The 23,560-nt window shown below is 45.1% G+C and overlaps 1 protein-coding gene and 1 long non-coding RNA gene across 5 annotated transcripts in view; one reads left to right on the top strand and one right to left on the bottom strand.

Moving 5' to 3' along the window:
- LOC112546724 (uncharacterized) overlaps positions 1 to 15,082 on the top strand; it is a 32,930-nt gene extending 17,848 nt beyond the window's left edge. The window contains exons 6-7 of the long non-coding RNA XR_012903437.1: positions 10,175 to 10,294; positions 11,092 to 15,082. This is a non-coding gene — a long non-coding RNA (uncharacterized LOC112546724). The remainder of the gene's footprint in view (positions 1 to 10,174; positions 10,295 to 11,091) is intronic.
- On the bottom strand, positions 263 to 23,547 carry RAD51 (RAD51 recombinase). 4 transcript variants are annotated; one of them, XM_075927110.1, is made up of 11 exons: positions 23,406 to 23,545; positions 22,378 to 22,429; positions 21,262 to 21,375; positions 19,893 to 20,030; positions 16,595 to 16,712; positions 15,076 to 15,167; positions 7,179 to 7,273; positions 4,249 to 4,362; positions 2,086 to 2,215; positions 1,672 to 1,793; positions 263 to 1,341 (listed from the first exon to the last, which is right to left on the bottom strand). In XM_075927110.1, exons 3-11 carry the CDS (start codon positions 21,346 to 21,348, stop codon positions 1,218 to 1,220), a joined length of 1,020 nt encoding a protein of 339 aa, XP_075783225.1. In that variant the 5' UTR covers positions 21,349 to 21,375; positions 22,378 to 22,429; positions 23,406 to 23,545; the 3' UTR covers positions 263 to 1,217. The 4 variants fall into 4 exon arrangements, with proteins under 4 accessions (XP_075783225.1, XP_075783227.1, XP_075783226.1 ...); XM_075927112.1 differs by lacking the exon at positions 23,406 to 23,545 and adding an exon at positions 23,032 to 23,249; XM_075927111.1 differs by lacking the exon at positions 22,378 to 22,429 and having other exon boundaries at positions 23,406 to 23,547.
- Positions 23,548 to 23,560: the final 13 nt, after the last annotated feature.

Raw genomic sequence — 23,560 nt, 5'->3', positions numbered from 1 at the left:
TGGCAAAATCATAAACTTAAAATAGAGCTTTATAATAGGAAAAAGCAGCCAAATAATATGAGGTACTACGAGCCCCACCTATAGTGTGTGTATGCTAAATGCTGAGCCTCTTTTTCACTACAAGGCACCACTTACAGTAGTTTGAGTATTATTGCTATTACTTATTGCCCTGGATTATCACACTTTTATATAGGTGCTAGAATTCAGATATCAGGAAGATGAATGAAGATTGAAACAAGGAAACACCATTTTCACTACCACCACCATTATAAAATTAATTTTAATCAATCCTAAATCAGTTAACACAATTACCCCTTGTGTAAAAGGATTATTTACATGGCTTACATCTCCTCCCAAAAGGTGTCTACATACTAATTATAGTACAGAGTTACAATGTGCTTAGCTGTTTTAAGTAGAAGCAGAGACCATACACCTTTTTATCACTGTGGCAGTGCAAATGGACCTACAAAGAAAAGTTTTAGCTAATAATTCAGGTTCTGGGAATCAGCAGCACCAGTACAGACTAATGGACTTCCTACTCATTGGCTTAGCAGATGAGACAGTAATCTGAACTGGTGGCTAAGAGTCCCAGAAACCACTCATATAATATTTCATGACTCCTTTATTAAAAACAGATTTCTCCCAGTACTATTGAGTACAAAAGAAATCCACACAAACGCAAATTCAAAAAAAGAGGATGTTTTCAGTAGCCAAAAGAATAGAATTCGTATGTTGATTGTGATCATCATGAACCTCTGCATTGTGTAGTTTCATTCGTGTACCTGTCTCTTGTAACACTGTTCTATATCACAAATAATCATTAAATAACTGAGAAAAGGTTTAAGTTACCACTTATCTCATTTGACAAACCCACTTACCCTGCATAGTATCCACAAAGCAGGTTACAAATTGTTGCCCACTACAGTAACACTACTGTGCTTGCTATCTCTACAACAGCATCCAACTCTAGCAACAATTATCAGGGGAATTATTGCAATGGAAACTATGGCCCTCCAACCATATTAAATTAGCCCCAAGAGAAAAACTCCTTCAACCAGGACTAGCTGCTCTTGATGTGTCGCCAACGTATTTGTTTGGTCACAAAAATGCGATAGATCCCTCAAGCAGCCTTTCCACAGTGGCTGCAGTAGGAGAGCATAGAGAAGACAATCTCCTTTGGTCAACAGCCTCATGTTGTTACAAGTGGAACGGGCTCCTCAGTCTTTGGCATCTCCCACTCCATCAGCATTAATAGCAAACATAGCTTCAGCCTCAGGAAGGCAAGGAGAGTCATAAATTTTGCATATTCTGGTTTCACCTCTACCTTTTCTCAGGTAGAGCCTAACAAAGAGAAAGAAACAAATCAATTTATTCAAACAGTGTTTGCTTTCAGGAATCAATTACATTTCTGGTAGCATAAAAATGCAATGCACTGAGGACCAGAAAGTTTTTTGATTGCTTTATCACACTATTTACATTTCACTACATTACTTGGAAATAAAAGTCACTCGTCAGCGATCAAACATACCCTTAGGTTTTTTCAAAAAAAGATCAGAAAAGCTATTAAAAATGTTTTTGATTTTTTTGTATGGCATCTAAGTGTCTAGTTAATAGTGGTTTCATGAAGAGTTTGAAGAATAATGTGAATGGAAATTATTACTGTAGACTTACCTTGTGGTTGAAGCATGTGCTATGATGTTCCCTCCAATAGGCTTTTTGGGATCTGCAGCAAACATAGCAGCTCCATCTACCTGTGCTACCACCTGGTTAGTGATCACAACTGCCACACCAAACTATTAAGAAAGAGGCAAGAAATCAAATTCTGTTTCTTTTTAACAAATGGAGCTAATAAAAGCCAAACTCTCTGGTAACCAGATCTCCTTTAAAGATACTAGTTTCCCATCCTAGAGCTAGTAAAATCCAGTGAACTCTTCTCCCCGCAGACTGACATTGGAAGCAGTTGTATGAATGTGTAGAAATCCTTTTTCTGAAGTAAATGCCAGTAAGAGGAAATATTGCAAAAAGGGGATATTCAGAGAATAAAATAATATGGGGAATGAAGGAAGTAGTCTATTGACAGTTTACCTCATCTGCAAGTCGCAGTAGCATACGCAAAAATCTGGCCAGATGCATCTGCCTGGCCGACAGCTCACCCCTGCCAGAGTAGTCAGTTCTATATAAGGCTGTGGCGCTGTCCACTATCAGCAAAGCATACCTAGAGAATATGGCACACGTATTACTTTCAGTACCTGTCTAGGTTTCATAAGCTGGGCAGGAGCCAGGCCTTCAATTGCACAATACCCAGCATATTGTGAGCATTACTGAAACAAAGCAATAAATCAACGTAACTGTCTTTCCAATTACGAGGAGCTATATTTTTAAAAGACACTCCATAAGATAATACAACTCATATGGAAATGGCCTCTAGATCACTTTCCCCCTTAATTAAGGTAGCATGAAAAAACTCTTCTCTCCTACCCCTCTCCTCAGTTGCTTCAGGAATATGAGACAGGCTGGTAGTGGTCATTGCTCTCAGGGTAAATGTGGTTTAGAGCATACTTGGAGGGTGAGTTTTCCCTCAAGAACTGATCACTTTTTCTAGGGAGGATAATGCAGCTGTTACTATCCCAAGTATACTTTCAAATGGGGCTGAGCTCACCAACCCAGCCGCTTACTGAACATCAATACCCATAGTACAGTGTGTCTAGCATGTCCCACTCAGATGCTTGCTATAGTGCATGAGGAGGCTGCAGCAGTTTAGGAGCTGACATAGGCCTCGTCTTCACTGCAAGTTCTTCCAGGAGAAAATAATGCTAATGAGGGACTCATTATCATAAGTTGTGACCTCATTAGCACATTTTCTGCCATTTCTTTTTGTGCAAAGGGTGAGTCAGGTTTTGTGGAGCAGGATGGAGATTGCAGGTTCCAGAGCCTTGCTCAATCCCGGAGGGTGCTCCGCATTCTTATCTGGTTCAGCTACCACTCGACCATGTAAGCAGCCCATCAACTCAGTGGGACTAGTCACATATTTGAAGGCATTTAAACCAGTGCTTAAGCTTTTAAGCATGTGCTTTAATTAGGGGTGTTAAATAGCATGTAATTGAAGAGTCATGTTAACTGCATCAAGTTTTAGCAGTTACAGGGGTAGTGCCAGCAGCCAGTATGCTCCGGGCCCCACTCCTGGGAGCCTCCTGTTATCCCAAGCTGCTGCCTTTCCATCAGCAGCAGCGCAGGGTGGCAGATGGGAGCCAGTCTGTGGGGAACTTAGATACCCTCCCCATCCTCTGCTGCTGACTCCGATAAAGGCAGCAGTGTGAGGGAAGGCAGCACCAGCTTCTGCTGACCCTCATTGCCTCTGTAGGAGGCGGCGGGCAGTGGCGAGGGGGAGGCAGGTCCACAGAGCTGGCACACGTGAAGAGCTGCTTAAAGCTGGCTCCCTGCATGTATCGGCTCCAGTCTGCCCCCCTCACCCTGTGCACTGCTTAAAACTGGTTCCCCACAGGCACTGACTCCCCACCCCGCCTCCTTCCCGGCTGCCTCTGATACACAGGCAGCAAGGGGCAGAAATGCATGCAGTTGACAGGATTAACCGTAAGCCCAGGCATATCAGTTAATCGTGTAGTCGTCTACACATTGACGTCCCTAGTATTAATGTTTGATTCATCAGCTCAGAGTGATCAGTACTTTGCAAGGTCAAGCCTTTAAATAAATGGTTTCTAGGTATTTACATAATTTCCTTCTTTCCAGTTCAACTATTAATTTTAATTCCAAACTAAATTAAATCCATCACTACCCCTCTGATTATATCAGTTCCTTAACACTCAACATCTGAATTCAATTTCCCCTTTCCTAAAAATGAATGTGAACGGGTAGTTAAAACTGAATCCATTGTTGGTACCTATTCTTTGTAAAATACTGCTATCCAGCATACCATAGCCGTCATCAGAATCATCCATAATTTCACCAGCAGTTCTGGAACATCTCTTATTTACAAATATTTGCAGATTTCCTTTTTCATTGGCTGTCTCTCTCTTTTAGTGGGATATCCATTATCTCTTCTGATAACAATCAAGACTGGTCTTAGGACAGGTATTTTAGAGTGTGGATATGTCAAAGTATTTTGATTAAAAATTTTTTAGTATTTGTTCTGCAATTTAGGCCACCTACATACTTGTCCTTCATTTTAGATAACTTTACAATATTGTCATTAAAGAGTGCACAAGTTATTCGGTTTGTCAGATTTGTTACCTTGATTCAGCCATCATAGCAGATGCCTGGTACAGGAGCTGGGTCTGATGGTCTGTGTTAAATGCTCGAGCGTATGCCACATTATCAAGGACATCACTGCCAGATAAACTATACCTAGAGAAATAGATGGGAACAATTTGGGAGACAACAACTTTGCCTACAGTAGTTAACCAGCAGGTGCACCTAAAGACTAGAATAAACTGGCTCTAGAGAAAAGAGAATCATCTAAGTCTAGAAAAACTGATGATTAAAAGAGCAATTAACTTGAAAATAAAAGTGATCTCTCAATGAACTCTCAGGAACGTATTGTCTGGAAACAGCAGTAAACCCCCATTCAGTCTAAAAATAGACTTGAGAATAAGGTAATTAAAACACACAAATTACCATCCTGCAATGGAATACATTACAGTGTGTTACTCCAGTAAATCACCACAAGACTAAAAAAAATTCAATTCAGTCCATGAATATTTTATTTGATCACAAACGTCAGAGGTATCTATGTAAACAGTAATGAACAATCCTCTATCAACAGTTCACACATACGCCCCACTGCCTCTGTATTAAAGGTGGCAGTCAGTGCGTGGGGGAAGCTGGCTTTAAAGCCATCTCCTGTGCATGCCGGCTCCTGCAGACTACCTGCTCCTTACACTGTTGCCTCTAATATAGAAGCAGCAGTGTGTGTGTGTTTGGGGGAGGGGGGGAATGTGGGAACCAGTGCTCATGGGGAGTCTGCTTTTAAGCCAGCTCCCCACACTGCTGCCTTCCACAGAGGTGGAGGAAAGGCAGGAGAAGAGGGCAGGCAAGCACCTGCTCCAGCAGAATTGCCTGCACGCGCCCCCCCCCCCCACCACCACCACTGTTGCCTCTGATATAGCATGTTCAGTTTACCTAATATAGGTTAGAAGGCTCTTCCTACATTTAAGATCACAGCTGCAGCAGGGGTAGCTCCTGGACCTGGTGTGAGCCAGGACTGAGGACGCCTTCCCTTATAGACTAATTATGTAGTTGATAAATTTTTGACTACACAATTAATGAATTACCCACCTCTTAACATCCTTGAGAGAGCAGGAAGCAGCAAGCAAGCTGAATAGTTTTGTTGTTAGATATATGCAGAGCTTCCTAACTGGTCTATCAAACCAGCCTTTCTGCATGATGCAACAGGCTGCAGGCCAGAAACACAATGTTCATTTTATTGGGAATTCCAGCTGGCAGGGTGTTTTGGTTAATTAATGCTGCTGATCCCTCTGTTCTGTTGCTGTGATTCTAGTCACTCACCAAAGATGGATGAGTTGAGTAGATATGTTAATTATTACAAAACCAGAAGTGTTAGCTTCAGATTTATAGCCAAATTCCAAACCAAGCAGTTAATTTTAGTGAAGCAGAATGTCTTTTGCCATTTTTATTGCATATGATTTGCTACACTTTCTGTCCTAACCTCTGATGGGGCTTTACTCTATTAAAGTTACAGAAGTCCAGTAGGAATGCTATCATCAAATGATATAATTTAACTAAATGAAGTCCAGATATATCCCCTAAAGTTCCATTTACAGTCACATACAGAATGGGAAGCAACTCTCTAGGTAGGAGTACTGCAGAAAGAGATCTAGGGGGTCATAGTGGACCACAAGCTAAATATGAGTCAACAGTGTGATACTGTTGAGAGAAAAAAAAAAAGCAAACGTGATTCTGGGATGCGTTAACAGGAGTGTTGTGAGCAAGACACAAGAAGTCATTCTTCCGCTCTACTCTGCGCTGTTTAGGCTTCAATTGGAGTATTATGTCTAGTTCTGGGTACCACATTTAAAGAAAGATGAGGAGAAATTGGAGAAGGTCCAGAGAAGAGAAACAAGACTGATTAAAGATCCAGAGAACATGACCTAAGAAAGAACACTGAAAGAATTGGGCTTGTTTAGTTTGGAAAGGAGAAGACAGAGGGGACATGATAGTGGTTTTCAGGTATCTAAAACGGTGTCACAAGGAGGAGGGACAAAAATTGTTCTCCTTGGCCTTTGAGAATAGGACAAGAAACAATGGGCTTAAACTGCAGACGGGAGGTTTAGGTTGGTCATTAGGAAAAACTTCCTAACTATCAGGGTGGTTAAACATTGGAATAAGTTGCTAGGGAGGTTGTGGAATCTCCATCTCTGGAGATATTTAAGGTGTTTATCTAACCTGCTCTATCAGGGATGGTCTAGATGGTACTCGGTCCTGCCATGAGGGCAGGGGACTGGACTCGATGACATCTTGAGGTCTCTTCTAGTCTCTAATCAGAGGAATGAGCACCTCAGGCTTTATACACTTGTCAGGATCCATGCAGGGACAAGATTTTTACTGTCCATTCCAACCCTCCCCCCCCCCCCCAAAAAAACAACAACAAAAACACACCACCACCAAGAGGTAATCAGAGTTGTGGAATATATACGAGTTTGTAAAGCATTTTAGAATCCTTTGAAATGGAGAGAAACAGTGACCCAATAGCAGTTTTGAAGAAGGGACAATAGAATTCACAGCTTTTCAAACACTTTGCTGTTCCTCTTTTTCTGACAAGACTCTAATTCTAATGGGTATTGTGAAGAGGTTTACACATGGGATCCTTTATTGTTTCTACAATAATATTTATAGGCTAAATTCAAAATGAAATGTTTTGAATGTACAGCACTTTACACAGACCTGGCTTTACAAGGAACACATACTAAAAAGTAAATTAATGTTATCAGCTGTAACAAAGGCTAATTATTCTTGCTGCTGAATAAAGTCAGACTTGTGTCAAAATAGGTTTGTCAAAAGCCAATGTGTGTATACTGTTCCAAAGTGCTTCCATATAGCGGAACAGCTGCAATGTGGGAAGAAAGTGATCACTGGACAATTTATTGATGAGGTAATGCAATTATTTTAACTAGAGCCAGTGAATTTCTAACCATAATACAAACCTTTCAGCCACAGCAAGCAGACGTTCTGGGCGGAAGGTACCCTCTGTATCAATGTACATGGCCTTTCCTTCGCCGCCACCTTGATCAATGGGAAGCTAAAGATACAAATAAATGTTACTTAACAGTTTTCAGGTCTGGGAAATTAAAGCCAATTACTGCCTCACACCTTGTTGATACTAGTATATTTAGTGATACACCAGAATCAATGTGCCAAATAACCTTCCTTTAAGATAATGATGCTGGGAAATTTAAACAGTAAAAGAGAAGCCTAATTTTAAAAATGGACACATACATTAGGGTACTCAATTAAGTTCCTAAAACCTGAATGCCCAATAACCAGCTTGAACCCCAAAATGCTGACTTATTTACCTTCACTTAAGTGAATACTATGCTCTTAATATTTTATGGTACAACAGTTGCTAAAAAAGAAAGTATATACACATAAGAATCTACTTTAAAGACAACCCTCTTATTCAGTTTTAAGTAATCATTTCCACCTTACATTGCTGTCAGATAAAAAGCCAATTGAAGTGTGTAGGAAAGGATTTGAGATGAAGCTTGAGACATTTAAAATATAAGCAGCTAAACAAAGGATGAGTTGGGCACATGTAAACAGCTTCACCTCCCTTTTTTCAGTTATTGGCAAAGAGGTTTTTTTGCAATGTTACTCAGAGAATTCATCAAAAAAATCCAAAGTACTGCAAAATTCTGTATGGCTACGTCTACACTGGCCCCTTTTCCGGAAGGGGCATGTAAATTTCACGAGTCGTCGTAGGGAAATCCGCGGGGGATTTAAATATCCCCCGCGGCATTTAAATAAAAATGTCCGCCGCTTTTTTCCGGCTTTTAAAAAAGCCGGAAAAGAGCGTCTAGACTGGCCCCGATCCTCCGGAAAAAGCGCCCTTTTCCGGAGGCTCTTATTCCTACTTCAAAGTTGCTCTAGTGGAAGGCTTCTTGCTTTCCAGTAGAATTTGCTGGACCCTGTTAGACCCCAAATAAGTTGCTCTAGTGGAAGGCTTCTTGCTTTCCAGTAGAATTTGCTGGACCCTGTTAGAGCAGGCCCACTCTTCCTAGTTCAACCATACATCATCCACGCCAAGAAGCAAAGGGAGGCAAGACTGGGTTGTAATAGGTGCCTGTGATCTTGTGAGAGCAAATCCAGTCAGTGAGGGAGCAGTGACCACCAGGTCTATCAGCATGCAAAACCAGTTTTGGCATGGCCACACTGAAGTGATCATGATGGTTTGGGCCTTTTCTCTCAATCTTTGACAAGATTTTGTTGATGAACTGGGAGGAATGCATACGTCAGATCTCTCCCCCCACCCCACATGACAGGAGGAAGGTTTGGAGAAGGAGTCCTGTCCCCCGCATGGTCTGGGCAAGGAGTGATGACATTTCTTGTTCTGACTGATGGCAAACAAGTCCAATTGGAGAGTCCCCACACCTGGAAGAGCATCCAGCATATCTCCAGAGGGAGAGATCATTTGAGAGAGAAAAAGAAAGTGCTGAGGCATTCTGCCAGTGTGTTCCTGACACAATGGAGGTGACAGGCCTCCAGGTGGATCACCTGTTTGATTTAGAAATCTAATACTTGGAGAGACTCCATAGAGAGACGACGAGCATGCTTCCCCTTTTCTGTTGATATACAAAATAGAGGCCATATTGTCCAGCAACCCACTTTTCCTGACAGGTGGCAGAAAGAGCCCACAGGCGAAATGAACCACTCTGAGCTCCTTGACGTTTGTGTGCAATGTCATCTCCTCTAGGACTATCATCCTTGGGTCTGTAGTTTGCATAGGTGCACTCCCCAGCCAATATCCAACGCATCTGATAGCTTAACTGAGTGGTATGGACTACAGAAACCCCTTTGAGGACTACCTTGGGGTCAGTCCATCATTGCAGGGAGATAAATACTAGGGGATGGTAATGATTTTGTCCAAGTGATCTCTGAACTGGAAATAAGACTGTTGCCAGCCCCTGCTATAAAGGTCCCAACCAAAGTCTTGCATGGCAGATGACATACATGTAGCAGAGGCCTGGTCTGAGGCCTAGCTAACAATGGACAAAATGTAAAGCAAAGCTAAGCTGACACAGGCCCCTGCTCACAGAACATGGCACTAATGGGGCTGAGTGCAAAACACTAATTGGTAATAGGCCCAGGTGTAGAATAGTAATTGGTACTGGTCATAACTTGAAAGCACAAGGTACCACCAGCTCATTAAAAAGAGGCCTTGGTAAACAGTCCCCACAGCTACAAACCCAGGTTCAGAAAAGGGTCTAAAATGCCAACATGATGGATAGAGATGATCTAATCAAATCACAAGGTACAGGGTGATGGGTGGTATCTAAGAAACATCACAGGGTGGTAATCTGACAATGTCAGAGGCTGGCAACCTGATAAGTCGGGAGTGATGTGTAACTTGTTTATACCTGTATACACAGTGGTGTCTTGAGGGGACAGTCTTCGTCCAGCTGGGGGCAGTGGGAGGTTCCCACTAGTTGTGCTGAGGCCATCGTAAGTATATGCATGTAGTGATTCGGTAAAGTTGAAAGCTATTACTGTACTTCGCTTAACAATAAACCCAGCTGGGCACTTTCGATCCTTATCTGATTTGTGGTCTTTGGGGGGCTCTCTTGAGGGGGGGGTCTGCTGAATAAGTTGACACGGAACACACCACTGAGCACACACGCAAGCAGTCTTCTGGTTAGCATCATCAAATGGAGCCAGAGACCTGTCCAGACATCACAGCAGTAAATCCTGACCTTACCCTATCAGTGACCTGACATCAATACTTACATGCTGCCATGTGGCGCAGCAGCCATAAACATACCCAGGCCATGGTTAGATGGAACAGAGACACACCCATGATAAGGTCCACCATCATCTGCAATATTTCTCGCAACAGGAAAGCTTTGGTGCAAGTGGAGTCAAGCACTACTCTGATGGACACTATCATCCTTACTGGAATTAATGTTGACTTCTTGTCATTCACCAGCAGGTCCAGGGACCAGCACATGACCTGTAGTATTGCGATGTCCTTTGGTCTTGGGACCTGAAGTAATCTTTAGCCAACCAGTCGTCGATGTGGGTCAATCTGAAAACCCCAACATCTGAGGTAAGCTACCACCACCAAGCACTTAAGTAAACACCTTTGGTGCTATAGTTATTCTGAAAGGGAGAACCACAAATTGTTAGTGGCCAGATCCCACCATGAAGCACAGAAAGCATCTGTGCCCTTAGAAAAATTACTATTTGAAAGTATGCAGCCTTCAAGTCGAGAGTGGTACACCAGTCTCCCGGGTCCAGAGAAGAGATGATGGAGGTTAAGGAGAACTTAGTTTCATTAAGATTTTTTTAAGTTCTCTTAGGTGCAGGATGTTTTACACTGCCCTTGGGCTTTGGGATAAGAATGTACAAGGAATAGAACTCCTTGGTCCTGTACTCACAAGGAACTTCTTCCATTGCTCCAAGCTGCAGCAGGTCCTTCACCTCCAGTACAAGGAGACCTTTGTGAAAAGGGTTCCTGAAGAGGGACAGGGAAAGGGTGTAAAAGGAACTGGAGGGTATAGCTCTCGGCGACTGTCTTGAGGATCCAACAATCCAAAGTTATAATGGCCTATGCAGGCAGGAAGGGGAAAAGACAGTTGGAGAAACAAAGGGATAACAGATCCAGGGTATAGTCAGGTAGGTCACACTCAGGCCTGATTGCCACCCTGCCTGTTATAGGTGGAGCCTGACTGGGTAGAGGGCAGATGTTGGTGGCTCTTGCAGCATTTGTAACCTCTGTTCTTTTTGTGAGCCATCTCCTATCTGGGTTGGCTTCCTTGATCCTGTGGTTGCAGCTTGAACCACTTATGGGTCAGTGTAATATAGGAGTGCTTAAACACATGTAATTTATTATTGTCTGTTCAGCAAACAGTGCCTGGCTGTTGATAAGAAGATCCTGCATTAACCGCTGGACTTCCATCAGTAAGCCCAGAAGGAGCAACCAGGACATCTTCCCATGGAGATGGCAGAGACCACGGTGTGTACTGTGTAGGCCACTGAATCCAAGGCTGCCTGAAGGGCCACAGTGCCGCCATCCTCAAGTATAGCCTAGAACCCCTTCCTGGTGTTCTCAGAAAGCAATCCTCAAACTTGGCCATGGCTTGCCACATACTGAAGTCATATTGGGCAAGGAGAGCTTGGTGATTAACTACCCTTTACTGGAAGTTGGAGGACAAAAACTGTGTGTCCAAATCATGTATCTGAGTTTTTACTTTTAGGCATAGTTCCTGGTTGGCCTTGCCTCTCCCACTCAATTAATGGCCACTGCTACCAAGGAGCATGGGGCTGAGTTGGAACAGAAGTACTCACAACCTTTGGCGGACACAAAATATTTTCTTTTTGCCCTCTTGGAAATAGGGGGTAGAAATGAAGGGGTCTGTCACAGGGTATTTTTGATCTTTGACAACCCATGATGCAAGGGCAGAGATCATCATAAAGGAGTCCACTGGTTCCCCTAGCTTCTCCTTATGGAGCCCCATGTTAGCAGCTATTCTTTTCAACTGTTCCTATGAGCTTTAACATCAGCCTAAGGAACTGGATGAGAAGTACCCACAATCAGGCAAAGATAAGAAGCCAGTGCTTTGGGGTTTGCCATGTCCATTGGTAGCCCAACAGGCTGTTCCCTGGGGTCCTCAGGGGCCTGAATGGTTCTCTTCACTTCTGGTTCTAGGGGAGGACAGACAGATGGACTACCGAGGCTGATGGTTTGTCTGAAGTTCCTGGCACCAACCTGAGCTCTTGGGAAGGCTGGTGAAAACCCCAAGGGCTCCAGGGTACCAGGCATCCTGACCTGTTGGCAGTGATTCCTGACAAGTGTAAGAGTTCAAGGGAGAATGGTTTCTCTTGGGCAATCACGAGCAGGTGGATCGGTGACTATATTCACTGCAATGCTGATTGCTGCACTTCAACAGGAATCTTTCCAGTTGGGATGATTCCCCTCTATGGGTTGTTGGAGACTGGTGGATTAGCAACAGCATTCCGGTGATCTATCCCTTAATGCTGCTTGACCAGTACCTGGTGCAGGTCCTGCACTGGGAGGATCATCTTCTCAACTGAGGGAGTATACATCATGGCAACGTGTACCAGTAACCTAACAGTCGGTGACTCTGCTCCTGTCTCAGGCTGGAACTAGGGTTACTGCAGCACCACCTGGCCTGAAATGGTTTACATTATATACAGGGTTTACAGTTTGGTTAAATGCCTCTCAGCATCCCCATTGTAAAAGCTGTTTCAACATCCATGGCCTCAAGCCTATGACTGGTGCCAACGTATAGGTGAACAACTAGGCCAGTCTGGTGATGCTGATGCCAGATGCACCTCAGCAGGCCTGCTCCAGGACATCGAGGAGCATATCTCAAGACATCTGAATGCTTCCCTGAGTCCAGAGACCGATGGAGGCTTCCCCAAGCCAGCCTCCCAGGACTGGTGGTTCTGTGGTCAAGTGCTGGTGGGACATTGCCTGTGATGGGAAGCAGTGCCGCTGAGACAGAGACTTCTAAAAATGTCCCAAAGGCACATTTATCCCTGGACCAGGATACTGACGGAGATGGTGTGGACAGCGCCAGTAGTACCAAGACATGCTGAGCTGCCTGCAGAGGGAAGGGTGTTGATGAGACCTTCAATAGATGCAGGCCCATGTCACTGTCCATCGTGGCAGGCAAGGGTCAGGGTAGGTTAGGTTGCTCAACCCAAGCTGGGGCCCAACTCCTGGTCCAAGACACTGAACCATCCTTCTTCAGTCTTGGCTCTCCCTCCTCTCCTCTTTCTTGCAGGATATAGGATCTTCCTCTCCTGGTCTTCTTTTGCTGCTTGGCTGGTGCTGGGGAGGGGGACTGGCACTGGTGGGACACACTGCACTGATGCTGGGGTGCCCTAGGCATAGTCAGAGCTCAAATGTTCCAGTGCTGGAGTTAGCTCCAACTCCATCAGCACTTTGAGATGGAGGTCTCGCCCCTTCTTACACTGAGGCTTGAAGGACTTACAGATATGGTACTTTTCACTTATATGCAATTCACCCAAACACCTTAAAAACTGTTATGCAGGTCACAGATGGGCATCAGTTTTTTGCAGCAATCACAGGACTTAAAGCCTAAAGACCAGAGCATGCCTCGTCCCTAGGCTGAGTCCCATGTAGGACTAACTATGTCAAACACACTAAAGGATAATTGTAAGCTATTACACAGGAAAAGTTCATAGCACTAAAAGTGAAAAGGCTACCCAAAGCAGCAGACATTCCAGCACCAGCAGCAAGGAGAAACTGAAGGTGGGAGGAGCAGCAGTGCCCCGATACCATGGTACTTGCATACCACTGAGGGGAAAAACTCCAGCAAAGGTGCATGTAGTGAGCACACACCGAATATGGAATAGACATGAACAAGCACTCAAACAGATCCCAAGAGGTAATCTAACCTCATTGTGTCTCTCTGACACAGGAAAAACACCACATAAAGACTTCTTAGCTGAGAATTCCATTAGGTCAATTACAATAAGACTGCTTTACACTACTCTGGAATAATAAGGGGGCCTTAATTGACTAATAACGGGAACAATTAACTGACAGCCAGCCTGCCTATTTCTGCTCTGCCTTAGGGACAGAACCTGCTTTACAGTCCTACACCTCCAAATCCTGGATGCAGCAACAGTGAGGAAGAGGGACGGAAGAGGGACACAGTGCACCCTGTTTCACCCCTTAACACAGAGGTGGGCAAAAGGGACTCCACAGGCTGGCCCTGGCCCAAGGACACTGCCACAGCCCTGCCCATAGGTCAATTAGGGCCTAGGGACAGGGAGTGCACAGTCTCTTCCCCTGCTAGTGGCACATGGCACTTAGGTCAACTGCCAGGTTTGACTAAGTATAGCACCCCCTTGTAGGGCAGGGAGCGAGAGATTTCCCATGATTCCCCCACTCCCAAGCCATGATCAACCTGGGGCTGGGGGGAGCATGTGAAATCTCCTCCTGCTGCCAGGGCATAGGTACCTAGAGTGAACCGCCAGCTGTTCAAAACAGCTGATGGTTCTTTCAGGGAGGAGGAGGGGAGGGGAGATAGACTTCACACGCTCCCCCCATCCCCAGGCCAATCAGTGTCTATGGGCGGGGTAATATGGAAGTGTCCTAGCCCCGTCCCCTCTGGGGCAGCCAGGGGCCACTTCAAAAATTTCTAATGTGGCCCCACTCAGGCTAAAATGATTGCCCACCCCTACCTTAACATCTCTCCACAGAAGCACACATGCATACCCTGCTTCCCTCCTGAAATGATCTGCTCTCTACTTCTGGCTGTTTCCAGCACATGCACCCGGGGTTCCAGGGAAGGGGTAGCTGTTCTTCACAGATTTCTTTGCTCCCCAATTTTTCTATGGGGGAGCAAAAAAAAAACCCACACCATCTGTGGAAGATATGAATTATAATTCCTCCAGAAGTACAATGAAGGGACCAAGTTAAAGAAAAACCAAAAAGTTTATTTTCTGATCTCAAGCTTTCCTAAAGAAACAAATCAAGGCATTAAGTAACTTCTTAGCTACCATGTATTATTTCTGTAATTTGATTGAACATAATTTGGTTTTTATTTCCATGAAATCTCTGACAGTTTTATATCAATCTCCACTAAAGTTACTCTAGCAAGTGGAGCAAGCATGGTACACAAGAACTTAGCATGTTGCCTATTTAGTCCATGGTGTCACAAAGTCTGGATGGTTTCTGCTATACAGCATAGCTGACTACAGATTTTTTTGCACTATCTTTATAGCTGCATGTTTATTTGCATGAGTGAGAAAGGTACATTGATTGGCAAGGATTCAGAAGCAATTTCTTTCTAAACACATTTGATTTTAATAAAACAATTAACCACTCACTTGACAGGTTACTGCCAGTGTGTGACACAATTGTGTCTTCCCAGTGCGGAATTCCCCAAACATCTCAGTTATGGACCCTGTTTCTATTCCCCCTAAAAAAAAAAAAAAAAAAAAAAAAAAAAACACACACCACACATTAACATAGGTTATAAATGTATAACACAGGTATATCATTTCATATTTCTGGGGACTTGTTTGTTACATGATTTCTGTATCTGTGTATTGCTTTACTTTAGAAGTGATCACCTATATTTCAAAACTCAATTAATTATAACCATGGTTCTGGGTACCTGAGTTTGTGCATGTTGTAGAGAAGCAGCCCAGAAAACTATGTTCTTGTAAGAACAGAGTAGCTAAGTTAAGGAGAACACCATTCTACCCTGCATTTCTCATGTAGGCGAGGTAGGTGCGTTATAGGGAGAACAGAATACCTACTTCTGTTTTCTCAATAAAACTTTAGTAATAGTCAACAACAGAAAGTGTATTTAAAAATGTAAAACTGTGTCTTATGTCCTCCCACATCCAGAGAAATTCCTTTTCTTTTGGAACTACTCCTGCAGCTTTCTCTGGAGATGCGAGCTGACTGGAACTGATAAAAAAAAAAGCAGAAGATTGCAATTCAGCTAGCAGAAAACCCCACATTCCATGCACTTCTCATGTGGGGGTTAGGGATGTAAAATCCTGATAAATCAGTTAACCTGTTAAACATGTTTTACTGGTTAACTGATTAAAGGAGGGTGGGCGGGGCTACTCTTGCCAGGCAGAAGACTGCTCCAATAAGGGTGATAGTAACCAATTTACCCTTCATATCACTAATGAGGTTTATGATTTTCAGAAATAACAGTAATGCAGAGGTCTCCAACCTTTTTAAGCATGAGATCACTTTTTAAATTTAAGTGCAATCCAGGATCTGACTCAAACCCAAACACCCATACACTGCCTCCTTCTCATTCTTTCTCCAAGGCCCCGCCCCTGCTCCCTCCATCCTCCCTCCCCCCAACCTCACTCACATTTATCAGGCTGTGGGGCAGGGGTTTGAGATGCACTAGGGTTTCAGGTTTATAATGCGGGCTCCAGCCAGGTACTGCTTACCACAGGTGACTTCTGGGTGATGGAGCAAAGGGCTAAGGCAGGCTCACCCCTATCCTGACCCTGCACCACTCCCAAAAGCAGCCAGCAAACTCTCTCCATCCCTGCCCCCCTCTGTTCTGTGGAGATAGGGTACAGGGAGGGGCATTCAGACATCAGCACACCTCCACTTCCTCTTCTTCCTGTGCCCTGCACAGCAAGCAGGAGGCTCCCAGGGGTGAGGGGCAACTCCAAAGCAGAGGGTAGGAGCAGCACAGCAATGCTGAGAGGGGCAGATGAAGTGCCAGCACTTGATAGCCTCCGACTAGACCTCTCAGGATCACTTGTCAAAGGTTCCAAGATTTACCAGTAGACCCAGATCTACTGGTTGGTGACCACTGCAGTAGAGCTAAGTAAAACAACGCACAAAGATGGTGAGTAAAATTAACACCTTGAAGCAGTTTATCAAGTTCTTTGGATCCAGTGGTTATCTGGATGATCTCAGACCTCCGCTGATGGAACTCGGTTGCTGTGGTGAAACCCATTGGAACCAGTTTAGCTGCTTCTGCCTAAAGATAAGAATAACAAAACTATATATAGGGTGAGGACGACACATATTATGGATTAACAAACTATTATCTTTCGCATAACAAATACAGAATTTTCCCTCTTCTGTGATTGAGAAGCATTTACATACATCGGCATGTATGTCAGCACATTTTTTTGTCAGATTATACATTGTTATTTTTACCTCCTAGTAAGAAGGAAGCTGCATTCAAATAAATATCTCCAGAATCTAATTTTGCCTATTTTACAGCAACAGTTATTTTACAAAAACCGGCTTACCTTATTCCTTCATGTATGACTAGAAATATTTATCATATGAATATAGTTAGTTTGAAAGCTAGCTAGTTCTCTACAATACACAAATATACATAGCGAGAAAAACAGTTTTATCAGCTCAGATTTTGATAAATGAGAAGTGGTTCAGTGTCTTACAAACATGATACAGAAACTCCAGGTTCACGCTCAAAAGAGATCAAATGTACCAGATGTCTGTTCTTGTCTATAGTTCACAGCTGACAAATCTGAAGACGCCAGCCAGTGCCACAGAATGAAGCAATTTAAAGAATATCATTTGACCTATAATTTCCATTAGTACAGATGCACATAATATCAGCATCTGTATTACCCACAATTTTCAACTCAATTGTCAATCCCAACTTCATGTTTGCTTTGACATTATTGGAGAGAAGTCCCGCAAATATGTAATTATAAACAGTTCTCAAATGTTCTCACTGGGAACGTACAAACACTATTGTAGCATGGTATTATAGTAATTGCTATAATGTAGATAGTTTTTAACACACTGATGTGCAGGCAAAAGTGTGGGTTTTAAAACCCACTGTTCTGTTCAACATGGTTAAAAGCCAAATGTAGACAGGGGCCCCTAGTACATACTTTTATAAAGTATCTCAGTCGACTTATAACAAATATATGTTGCTACATTGGCTAGAGAAATAGTATTGTTAGCAAAAAACACACATCATAGCACTCTCTGACTAGTAACTAAGGGCCTTCACGCCTGTTTATAAGGCAGTACAGGCAGTCCCCGAGTTACGCGGATCCGACTTATGTCGGATCCGTACTTATGAACGGGGCTTTTCTCGCCCTGGAGGATGCGGGCGGCGGGACTGCCCAGACGCGCCGCGGTCCCGCAGCCCGGGTCCTCCGCAGCTTTGCTCTGCGTCTCCCTGGTCTGCTGGGTGGCCCCCCCCAGCAGACCAGGGAGATGCAGAGCAAAGCCACGGAGGACCCGGGCGGTGGCACTGCGGCGCATCTCAGTCCCGCCGCCCGCATCTCCATGGTCTGCTGGAGGGGGGGGTGGGGCGGCGCAGCTAGCGCCTCCCCCTCCCACCCCACCCCCAGCAAACCAGGCTTTTCTCGCGGACGCCTGTGGTAGAGCAGCAGGGGCGCTGCAGGTTGGTCCAGTAGCACCGCTCCTAGGTGCTACTGGACCGACCCGGCAGCACCCCAGCTGCTCTGCCCCAGGCGTCCTGATTCAGCCGCTGCTGGTCAGTTTCAGCAGCGGCTGAATCAGGACGCCTGGGGCAGAGCAGCTGGGGTGCTGCCGGGTCGGTCCAGAAGCACCTAGGAGCGGCGCTACTGGACCAACCCAGCAGTACCCCAGCTGCTTTGCCCCAGGTGCCCCGAAGTCAGCCGCTGCTGAAACTGACCAGCGGCTGACTATAGGAAGCCCAAGGCAGAGTTTCTCTGCCCCGGGCTTCCTGGAATCAGCCGCTGATCAGTTTCAGCAGCAGCTGACTTGGACACCTGGGGTAGAGCAGCTAGGGTGCTGCCGGGTTGGTCCCCGCAGCGCCGAGGTGCGGCACTGCGGGGATCTACCCGGCAGCGCCCCAGCTGCTCTGTCCCAGGCGTCCAGATTCAGCTGCTGTTGAAACTGATCAGCAGCTGATTCCAGGAAGCCTGGGGCAGAGAAACTCTGCCTCAGGCTTCCTGTAGTCAGCCGCTGGTCAGTTTCAGCAGCGGCTGAATCTGGACGCCAGTTCCGACTTAAGTACAAATTCAACTTAAGTACAAACCTACAGTCCCTATCTTGTACGTAACCCGGGGACTGCCTGTATATGAGTCATTGCCATAACTTACATGACAAAAAATTACTTTTAGGCCTTTTTATTTATATTACGTTGTTTTTTGTATTCCCAGCTTGTCCACCATCAAGCAAGAACACGTCCATCGTGCTTTATAAAGCCAACTTTGTAAGCATTTACAGGAATGTAATCAAGAAATAGTAAATAAGGTTTCTAAATATTTTTGAGAGTAAATTTGTTAAAATACTTGTATTACAAAATGGTTATTTTCACAAAAAAGTGTGACACTGTGGCTTTTCACATATTTTCCCTACACCTTATAGACTTCAAATTATCTGTCATGAAAAACAGACTTCAGCCAGATCTGTGCTGTTCACTTATTTGGTATAACTATGTCGTTCAAGGCTGCAAACAGTCCACACTAGTGAGCAATGTAGTTTATACTGAACTTAACTCCCTGTGAAGACAGTGCTCTGTCAGCAGGAGAGTTTCTGCCAATACAACTCTAGCTTCTCACAGAGGTGCAGTCATTAAGATAAAGGGAGAGCTTAGAGTGATGATGATGGTTTATCATTGCCCAACACAGGGTTGTCAGATTCTGCAAGTTTTCGCCCATGTAGGTTTTTTCCTACCCATATGACAAAAATGACACACACTCAAAGTAAAGGTACATGAAATAAGGTGTGTGCTGATTGCACACAACACTGACACTTGGAGCCATGTGCTCCCGCTGCATTCAATCACAGCATTGCTACAGTTCAATTGGCACACCCCGCAAATTCTAGGTATGCAAGTGCAGTTAGCAAAACTGCTCTATCCCAGGAGATCGGTTTGGTTACGACAAACTTGTGGCCCACTGAAATGAAAGAGGGCTACTCATATGGCCCATTCACTAGGTTGCCCCTCACTAGCTCAGAGCGTTCAACAAAAGTGCCAAGATTTTTAAAAAAATCATTAGTGATTTTAGGTGCCCAATTTGAGACATTTTAAAGGAGCTTTGTTTTCCAAAAATGCCATGCACCAACAAATTGAGGTCCTCACAATCACTTACTCTTTTTTAAAATTCATGGTCAGTGTCTGTAAAGCATTCTGAAATTCTTTAATTACATTGTTTATGTAGCTGCAAAATATAATTACCAAGATTTTGTCAGCTTTGGCTTCACTGATGCCTTTAATATTTAGTAGCTCCTTCTTTGGTGCATAAGCAACAGCTTCAACTGTGTGAAATCCAGCTTCTTCCAACTTCTTCACATCATTTGCATTTATACCACATTGCTGAAAGAAAAAAAAAAAAAAAAAGATATTCAGGAGTAGATCCACTGAAGTCAGTTAGAGCATTTGCCTTGATGTTGGTGGAAATTGGATCAGGCTGGATCAGTGTGAGTTCATCAGACTGGAAGTGTAATACTACAAGGCAACATTAATGAGTGTCACTTTCCCATCTGATTGCAAATAAAACAGCTGAAATGCCTGCTTCTCTTGCATGTTTTAGTATCAGTGTTAAAGATACCACGTGTCATGAAAAAGGCACTATGCTCCATTTGACTCATTAGCTATCGAAGAAGGAGCAATACAGGTTCAGGAAAACTAGTCCATCCTGCTCCAACAGAATATTTGGCATGTTAATTTTATGTTGATTCAGGTACAATTTTATTTGGTTCCCCATGGTGTTTCAAAGCAGCAGTGCCCTGTGGAGCCCAGGGTCAGCGGGAGAGTCGCCAGCTGACCCCGGGCTCCACGCAGCACTGCCACTTGGAAGAGGCAGCAAGCGGGGGAAGCGACTAGTTGACAAGCATTTGCTTATTGGATAGTCAACTAGTCATTCACATCCCAAGTTTCAATGCATTTATTACAAAACCTGGAGTATCAGTATATTATCAAAGTGGTAACTGAACACAGTGTTTTGTATTAATGCATTCCTGAAGTTAATCTTTCATATTTTTAATACACATTTCTGGATAAGATTTTTCTTCTTTGACAAACATCAAACAGGCAGAGTCAGTGACAACTTTTAAATGCAACTTCTAGTTAAATATAAAGACTGTTGGTTTGTTTGGCAAAGAGGTCCAGAGCTAGTCACTCATTACTAGGGATGTTAAAAAATGGGTTTTTTAATAACCGCATAACAGCTGAAATTTTACATGCACGTTTACACCTGAGAGGGAAGGCAGCTCTGTGGGAGCCTATGCACACAGGGAGCAGGCTTTTAAGCTGGCTCCCACCGAGCTGCCTCCCCTCACTCCATCCTTATCCCCCCACCATCACAGCCAGCAAGATGGTGGGGCAGGTGGCTCCCTAAGAGCCCAGTGCTCACAGGGAGTCTGCTTAAAAGCCAGCTCTCCACAAAGACTTGCCCTCACCCTGTGCTGCTGCCTGTGATACAGAGGCCACAGCATGGGGGGGAAGAAGGTGGGTTGCATGTAGTCAGCCAGGTTAATCGATGAACCTGGGCTTCTTAGTTAACCATTTAAGCATTTAGACTGTCACATCCCTACTTATTACATACCTCTAGCCTTGATATGGGCTGTGGACCAAAGCTTTCTTCCTCAGTTGATGTCTCTGCATTTGCTTCATATTGCATTTGCATGGCCATTGCACCAAGTATTAGATACAACTTCCCCTAAGAGAAAATACAAAAAAGGGGTGCCACTGCTCAAACATGCCTCTCTTCTACAAGAGACCACTAGTTCTTGTACCAGCCCTAGCACTGGCTGCTCTGGCCCCAGGAGCCCAAGCCCGAGGCCTGCTGCTGACAGCACGCTGTTCCAGCCAGACTGGAGCAGTCCACCGGCCAGGATTCTTTTTAGTTGGTAAACTGGTTAAACATTAGGTTAATCTAATCCAGTTAACTGATTAATTGGGATTTTACATCATTAGTCTGAGCAGCCCCCGCCCCAATCCTAACACCCTGCCCAGACTTCCCACACCATAACCCTCAGCACTGAGACCTCTCTCATACCCCCTGCCCTGATCCCTCCTCATACCTACCAAACCTGGCTCCTGCATCCCCCATTCAGAGTTCCCTGCCCTGAGCCCCTCATACAACCCAATGCTGACTCCTGCATCCCCACACCATAACTCCTGCACTCCCTGTATACCCAAGCCCTGAACCCCCCCAACTAAGGATGTAAAATCTAGGTTACTCAGGTAACCAGTTAAATGTTAGGTTAACCTAATGGTTAATCAGTTAGCTGACTAGCAGGATACCTCACTACTCCAGCCCTCACGTCTCCATCCCCTCTGTCTCTGCAAGCTCCTACACTGAGGCTAGGCTGGCTCTACTGGCTCCCAGACCCTGCGCTGGAGAAAGGACTGGCTCTGCTGTCTCCTGGCTCCCATGCTAGGGTGGGGGCTGGCTCTGGCTCTGCTGGCTCCCAGCCCCCATGCCTGTGGCAGGCTGAGGATGGGGGGCTGCTCCCAGAGGAACCAGTTAACTATTACCTGGTAAGCATCACCTAGTAATGGTGATGCTTACCAGGTTCCCATTCACATCCCTACACTCCACTCCACACTTAAATTTCTTACAAGTACTGTTGTATCTCAAACCCTCCCCACCGCTTCAAGGCCCCCCCCACGGGGGGGTGGGGGGGGGACACAGGACAGGTTGTGATAAATTTCTCACCAGTGCAGTTCTAAGTTACTTTCACCCCTTGCTTTTAAAAGTCCAGGAGGCTCTGAAACCAAAGAGATCTATGTGAAGGAACATAATAACTGACATATGGGATGAGAGATAAAGACCACATACTGCAGTATTCTATCTCCAAGAGTGACTAATACAGGTGCTTCACAGAAGGTGAAAGAATCTCACTGCAGAAAAATGTGGCAATCTGTTCCCATCAGGCCTTATCCTGGACTTTAATATTTGGAGATGGTCTTAAGTCTCTGAAGCATAAGCTTTACTATCGCTTCCAAATTGTTTATAATAAAGTTTGACAACTTGGGACATTCAGATGTACCCATATGGATCTCCAAGCCCTTTTTTTAATCCTGCTAAATTCTTGCCCTCAATGACATCCATTAGCAATGACTGCCAGTCTAATTACAATCTCTCCCCTTGTGAGATTCTTTCCCCAAACCTTTGATCACCTTCTGAACCCCTTCCAAGTCTGTATTACCCTTTTCTCAGAAGGTTTGCAACTGCACAAGACAGTCCAGAAGCAGCTGTATCACTGATTTCTATGACAAGATTCCCCATCTGCCCTCTCCTCTCCTAGTACCATTTGTAGTTCCTAGGACTTAGCTGCATGTTGAGTTGGGCTCTGTGTTGAGCACAGACCTTTGTTGACTTGTCTCCCGTGACGCTTTCAGGAGCTGGCACAGGACCGGGTGCAATGTTCGTATTTTTGGTTCAGCAACGAGGGGTCATCAAAAGCAACGGACAGGCAGGGCCCAGACGCAGCCCTGGATGACCGTACGCAGCTTTGAAGCTAGTGGGTTGCCCGGGCGAGGCTGAGCGCGGCGGAGACTGGAGGCAGCGCGGCCCTGGCTCGCCCAGCGCGGCCCGGGGTGATACCGGCCTGTGGGCCGGGCCCTGAGGCCGCGCAGCTTCCCCGGTACCGCCCGGACCGCGCTGGACGGGCGAGCCCTGCCCAGGCCCCTCGGGCTCGGGGCGCTGCCCCTGTCCTGGCGGCGAGGCCGCCCCGCACTCACCCCGCCGCGGCGCCGGCTCCTCGCCCCGGTCCGTTGGCGTTCCCCGGCCGCTGGCAGATTCGGAAAAGCCCGCCAGTCCGTCACGTGACGCGTGCGCGTCGCCCCGCCGCTTCCTGGCGCTGCCTTGTCTTCGGGCTGCCCGGAAGTTGGTGTTC

Source organism: Pelodiscus sinensis, chromosome 4, assembly GCF_049634645.1.
Source record: "Pelodiscus sinensis isolate JC-2024 chromosome 4, ASM4963464v1, whole genome shotgun sequence".
Classification (NCBI taxonomy): domain Eukaryota; kingdom Metazoa; phylum Chordata; order Testudines; family Trionychidae; genus Pelodiscus; species Pelodiscus sinensis.
Note: the sequence above shows the minus strand (reverse complement) of the source record. Positions and strands in the feature narration are given on the sequence as shown.